Consider the following 6569-nt stretch of genomic DNA (forward strand, 5'->3'; position numbering starts at 1 on the left):
GCGGCAGTTGGAATTATTTTAGAATTTACGTGCGAAAGGGTTAATTAACACGCTACTTTACACCTGTCGAAAGAAAAGCTAATTTCAATAACTGTATTATACGTTTGAAAGCAGGAATTTTCGGTGGGAGGGACTTGGCAACACTGGCAATCCAATGAAAAACCGCCCAAGCAACCGTGAGGGTTGAAAAGTGAAAGTGGTTCAGCGGGAAGTACAAATGCAGAGAAGAGAATGTATGAATGGTTGCTGTATGAATGGTTAATAATACGTGTAAGTAGGAATTTTTATTCTTGTAAAATGTAACCATATCCGATCTATTAAACAGTCTGTATATTTGCAATATTTAACATGCAGTTTACAGCTAATTTGCTAATTGTTAATTCCTTACAATATGTTTCTGCAGTTACAAAAAATGACTACTGAATACAAACCTTTCAAGACGCCAAGAAGAATCTGTGTTGAAACTATGCTTCTTTATATAATAGGTAAACTACATTTTAATTCTCTGTTTGAGTATAATTCTGTAAAATGAAGGCAATACTTGAAAAAAATGTTTATGCATGAGTCAAGTTCAGTCTCAATCGAGCCTGGATTGAATTAATTTTAAAAAGCCGCACTCAGAGGTGGATTTATTCTGACACTCGTTGGCAGGGAGGAGTGGTCGCTTTTCTAACAAGCCCTTTATTTGTCCGAATGGACCACGCCCCCGGCTATTATCCGAGGCCCGGTTTCAAATAGAATCCCGGACACAATTTGAGGATTTACGGTAATTTAAAAAAGGCGGTGGATTGATTCTGACCGTTCGAGTTTACTGCTCTGAAAGATAAAGACACATGTTGGCAGGGAGGAGTGGTCGCTTTTCTAACAAGCCGTTCTCCTAGCATAATTACAGAACACAAATAATTCTGATTCAACTGTGCTATGTTTCATATTCACAATATTCAAAATAATTGAATATATTATAAAATCACTATTCATAGACTGAAATTGTTTCCTTATTTGAGTGTTAGCTATTGTGAGATTTCCAGAACCTCGCTTGACATGCCTTTCATGAAATAAGCATGGGGCTTGCATAATTGGATGAGCGTGAAGTGCATTATTTTGAAAATAATTTGTGTTGAGATTGTTTTGTCATGTTAAGGTCCCAAGAGAATCTCAGTTAGATCCACTCCAGTTTCCTAACCTACTGTAATGTGAATAATCCCATTTTTGCGTGTTATAATGTGACAACTCCACCTCCATGATACAGTGTGAATAATTCCCCTCTCTTTTACAGTGTACCAGTGCAGGTGGTGTGAGGGGGTGGTAGAGAGACGGGCCACCATCAGAGTGAAAGTGGGAGACAGCATCTCTTTTCCTGTCTCACCTGAATCTGACCAAAGCTACAGTGTTGACTTACTTTTTAATACAATTAGAATAGTTGTATGGAGTCCTCAAACAGTATTTCAAGTTCATGAACAATATAACAAAAGGATCAGTGTGAGTATTAGTAATGATTCATTATGGCTGAACAAACTAAACCGATCAGATTCTGGCTTGTATCAAGTTAAAATTGAATATATATCTGGAGGACTAAAGGCACCAGAGAACACATACTTTCACCTGCAGGTTTTTGGTAAGTTGGCTCAAAGCAGATTTCTCATTATCTGCATGTTTTTTCACCTTTTACACACCATAATGTGCTATTAATTTTAAGTATTCTTTTCCATTATAGTAGAGAATTAATAATTTTCAAACTTTTAGGCAAACTTTCAGCCAAAGTAGACTGTTATTACATGGCCCATGCCTCTGAATATTTAAATGATTGCTTTGTGTTCAATATGAGTGTGTAATGAAGTTGAAATTGATTATTTTTCATTATGTTTGATTATTTTTCCTTTAGAGCCCGTCTCTAAACCCAACATCACAGCAGAGTGCCTGGGGAATAATGTCAGTCTCAGCTGCTTCAGTCAGGGGACTGAAGTGATGTACAGCTGGGAAACTCTGCCCGCCTGTGGTAATGACAGCTGTGTGCAGCTGGGCCAAACTATTCACCTCCAGTTACACCCCCACCTTCCCTCCACAACATACATGTGCACCGCCCATAACCCTGTCAGCAATGCCTCCAGTGATTCTACTGATCTGGAAAAGTGCTTCACCTCAGGATCACAAGGTGAACCCAATATACTGTATGAGAAAATGTACCCACTGTAGCAGTGGCAGCTGTGTGCACATTGGCCTAGTGATCCACCTTCTGCTTGGCATCACTGGTAGCTTTGAAATGAGAAATTGCTCCAGATTCTTTTGGTGATTGTAATCTGCAGCAATTACAAGGTGACATCTAAGTATCAGTATGACATTTCCAAAAAGAACAAAATGTTTTTTGCAGTAAACAACGAGTAGCAGTTCCAAAGAATCTGGATCTAAATAAGCATTGTCTCTATGTTCTTAAACAGGTATAAGCAAAATATATTCTCAATGTAAAAAAATCATAATTTAGTGGAAAGAAAACCCCAGAAGCTTCCTGAAAATATGAAAAAATGAAACTGATTCCGTGAATATATCACATTGTAATATATATTGCAGGAAGATGGATTCCAGCCTTGTGTGCCTCATCTATTTTCATTGTCTTCGGAGCACTAGTACTGCTGTACATGAGGAAAAAGCTAACACAATGTAAAAGGGAACCAATTCAAGGTAAGCATCCCCGCCCTCTGATAAGTGGAATCAATTGTATACAGTTAGCTGAAACAAGTAAAGATGTAATTAAATACCCTAACTTATTAAATGCTTCTTTTTTAGAGGCAGTCATGGAGGAGGAGCCACCATCTGCAATGCCATGCCAAATATAGGTGAGCAGGTCCTGTTCAGTTTATCTCAGTAACAAATGATGGACCCTTTGCCCGGACTGAATATGCAAGCATTAGGAAAGGCAATGAGTAATGTGAAGCAGTATTCAAATTAAAACAATAACAACAAGCATGCTTGAAAGAGAAGATATTTCAAGCTATGTTATTCTGTTGAACAATCAGGTTTTCTAACTGTGGTGTGGTGTGATTAAATCAAAAATACTTTTTTATTGTAAATCTTTTTTTTTTTTTTGTACATTCCAGTGGATTTGCATTGTTTTATATGAATAGACTTATGTAGTGTAGTAGGGTGTATATTGTAATGTGTCTGAAAGAGTTAAAGTAATGACTACTTTGAAAGACGTTTCATTTAGCTGATTGTGTTCTGTTATTTGTATTTTGTATCATGCTCATTTGGTGAAAATGAGTGAAAACGAGTTACATTTTATATATTTTAATTTTTTTTACATAAAGCATACTACATAGTTATAGACTAAATGATATTGCGTAAAACTGTGTCTGTATCAGCACTGAATGTTTTGTACAATAAGCTAGGGATTTTTTAAACCAAACTTGTTTTTGTTTCTGTATTTAAAAATAAATGACTTGCAATTGTCAGTTCCCATGCATGTTTTTATTGTCTTGAATAGTCTGTGTGTGGGCAGCCTTCCAGGTCAGATGAAACGTTTTGTGGTCATTCATACCAGACCCTATTGCTGACTAGTGAAGAGGTTTGTGGGTGATGGTTGTAGTGATTGCAACCCTGTGCATGAACAGAATTGCATGCCTGTGTATACACTGAATACAAACACAAACACACAACCCTATTACACTGTATGATCAGTGTGTGTGTGTGTCATAATCCATTTTAATCACTTCATTGAATTATTGAATTAATCTACTGTATGAAAATAACCTACCAAAGGGCAGAGTTGATTGCTCATTGCTCTACTTAAATATCACTCCTTTTCTTGACGCAAGCTTAAAATTGACATACCCATAATAAAATGGTTACTATTCTTGAACCATTTTGACTACAGGCATAATCCTGCAGCCTTCTGAAAGTCAAACATTTGGGGTCAGGATTACTCAAAATATTACTTAAAGTTAAAGTTGCAGCAGCTCAATCACAGTGAAAGTGCAAGCTTTGTTTCTCACTGACAAGAATACTGTTTTTTACTGGATACAGGATATTTAGCTGTGGCTGGTGCGCTTAGAAGCACAAATCCCCTTTCAAGTTTGAGGACAATATCACCAAAAATGAGCATTGTGCATTGTTTTTTTCTAATCAATTCTTTGATGAGCTAAAGTTATACTAAATGTTCTTTCACATGGATGGAGGTTACCAATTTTCTCTGCAACTAAATTACAGATACTGGTCAGAGATGGTTGTGCTTGTGCTCATCATGTTCGAGAGAGCCTATACAAAACGTAGATGATAGAATTTCTATGTAGTACTTTTGTAGAAGTATGCAACGGCGAAACGGACAATGATAATTGCTCCAAAGAAATTCAATGGGCATTCTATCAATTCAAACTAAATTATTGGCATTCTATCAATGTTTCTCTGTGCACAAGAACCTATTATGCATTTGTCCACTGAACACTTGTCTTGAAAAGGACACTTTTCTGATCTTGAGTCACTCCCCTGTCTGTGTGCTTCACTATTCGGGTGGTTTCAGAATTTTCTGGTTTCCCACGATTCCTTCTGTCTCGCTGTTCTTACTTCTTGCTTTCTCTCCATTTCATGTTTGCAGATAGCACTAATATACTAATCCCAAATAACATAGAATTTGTACAGTATTTTTGCATGAAATAAGTATTTAATAATAGGTCAGAGGTCTGGGAAACATCATCACCCACGTCAGACTGAAATGATTCCTCCAGGTCTAACCGCTGGGGGTCTTCACTGTCATCAGCTCAGCCCACTGACAGCTCAAAAGCCTGGGACACCTGGGCGCTCAGGAGGTCGGTCTCGTGACTGCAGGAGGCCTTGCAGGGCTTACTGCATGACCTACATCTGCTGCTGAAGCTGCTGCACCTGTGAATGCTTATGCTTCTGTGAATGCTTCTGGACGTCACCCCTTTGCATGTGGTCCTGCCCACTTTCTGAATCACCCTCAGGCTGCCATAATGCTTGACCCGGTGTAATCTCCGGGAGGCCACTGCCATCCTCCTCCTCCTCCTCCACCTGCAAAATGGCTCAGGGGCTTTTTTCAAGGCCGCTGTAGGGCACCGCAACAGTCCCAAAGTTGGAAGAAGGTTTATGTAGTTTAGTAATTATTATCGACAAACAATGTGGCTTCTCCCATACCAATCACTGCCAAGTTCCAACAGCCTAACCTGACACAGCAGCTTGTGCCCTCAAATGTCAACCTGTTGGTCCATACTTGCATCTGATTGATTAGTTAAGGTCTACTAAATAACCAATCAGAAAACGGTAATGTAAATATTAAATTAGCATTGAAAATAAAACACCAAATGCAATGTCCAGGGGTCTAAAGTGGTTTTAAAAATGTGACTAACACATTAGGGTAGCTTGTAGCGAAGTAGTTAAGGTACATGACTGGGACACACAAGGTCGGTGGTTCTAATCCCGGTGTAGATACAACAAAATCCGCACAGCCATTGGCCCCTTGAACAAAGCCTTAACCCTGCATTGCTCCAGGGGAGGATTGTCTCCTCCTTAATCTAATCAACAGTACGTTGCTCTGGATAAGAGTGTCTGTCAAATGCCAATTATGTTTTTGTTCCTACATTAAAAATGAATGTCTTGTGGATCTGTCAGTTTCCATGTAAGTTTTGAAATGTTTTGCTTGTCTTGGAGCCGTTTGTATTACATGTGTGTCTTTGTGAATCCAGTCCGCGTTTTCATTTCCCCCTCGTTATTGTCCTATTACCCTTTCATGTGTCTCACCTGATGTTTATTTGTTAGACTGCCCTCACTCCCATGCCCCGTCCTTTTCAGTTGCAGGCTGCTAGTTCGTCTTGCCCTGTTCTGAGTCCTGAGCCCTTCATCCCTTCCCTCAGTTCTAGCCTCCTTGTTTCCTTGCCCTTGTTTCCTCATCCTTGCCCTTGTGTATTTTTGTGTATTTCCTGTTTTGACCCCTGCCTGCTTCCCTGGACTATTCTTTGTGTGTTGTGGATTTCTGTACCTCTGCCTTATTTGATTGACCCCCCTGTTTTTGACCCTGGCCTGTTTTTTGACTTCGCTGTCTGCCCCTTCACCTGCTAGTAAACCTGACATTTTTCTCCACCACTGTCTGCTTTTGGTTCCTCTGTTCCCCCCGACATAACAGAAAGCATGCTGTTGTGCCTGCCTGACCCAGGTGGAAATAAAGATTAATTTTAGAAACCTGTGGACTTGAGGTAGAGAGAGGCAAGCAAATCACACCAAATAAGAAATTCAAATGAGGGAAAGTATAGTGAGCAGTTTTAAAGGGGCAGGGTGATGCAATTGGAGCTCCAGGATATGACGAAGTGTGGGCATGAACCAGGTGAGGAACAGGGCTGCAGCGTACTGTTTAAATGAGCAGATGATTACAAGCTCTCGATTTCACATAGCTCACCCCTTGCATCAATTGATAATATGGATTTCTACTGCCACCATGTGGTCTCACAGAAAACAGCAGTATGTGCCAAAATTCACTTGTCACTGAAGGATTTTTGAATGCTTATAGTTATAGACAATACAGTAATACAGCTATTGCCATCAGTGACAATCTAAAGATGGACAAAAAT

General features: G+C 39.3%; 1 protein-coding gene across 1 annotated transcript; it reads left to right on the plus strand.

The window, feature by feature from the left end:
- The first annotated feature begins 210 nt into the window (after positions 1-210).
- LOC133129729 (SLAM family member 9-like) lies at positions 211-3378 on the plus strand. The gene is made up of 6 exons (XM_061243998.1): positions 211-270; positions 404-485; positions 1277-1615; positions 1883-2152; positions 2566-2676; positions 2782-3378. The coding sequence occupies exons 1-6, from the start codon at positions 232-234 to the stop codon at positions 2829-2831; spliced, it is 891 nt and encodes a 296-aa protein (XP_061099982.1). The 5' UTR covers positions 211-231; the 3' UTR covers positions 2832-3378.
- The last annotated feature ends 3191 nt before the right edge of the window (positions 3379-6569 follow it).

This window comes from Conger conger, chromosome 5 (genome assembly GCF_963514075.1).
Source record: "Conger conger chromosome 5, fConCon1.1, whole genome shotgun sequence".
Classification (NCBI taxonomy): Eukaryota; Metazoa; Chordata; class Actinopteri; order Anguilliformes; family Congridae; genus Conger; species Conger conger.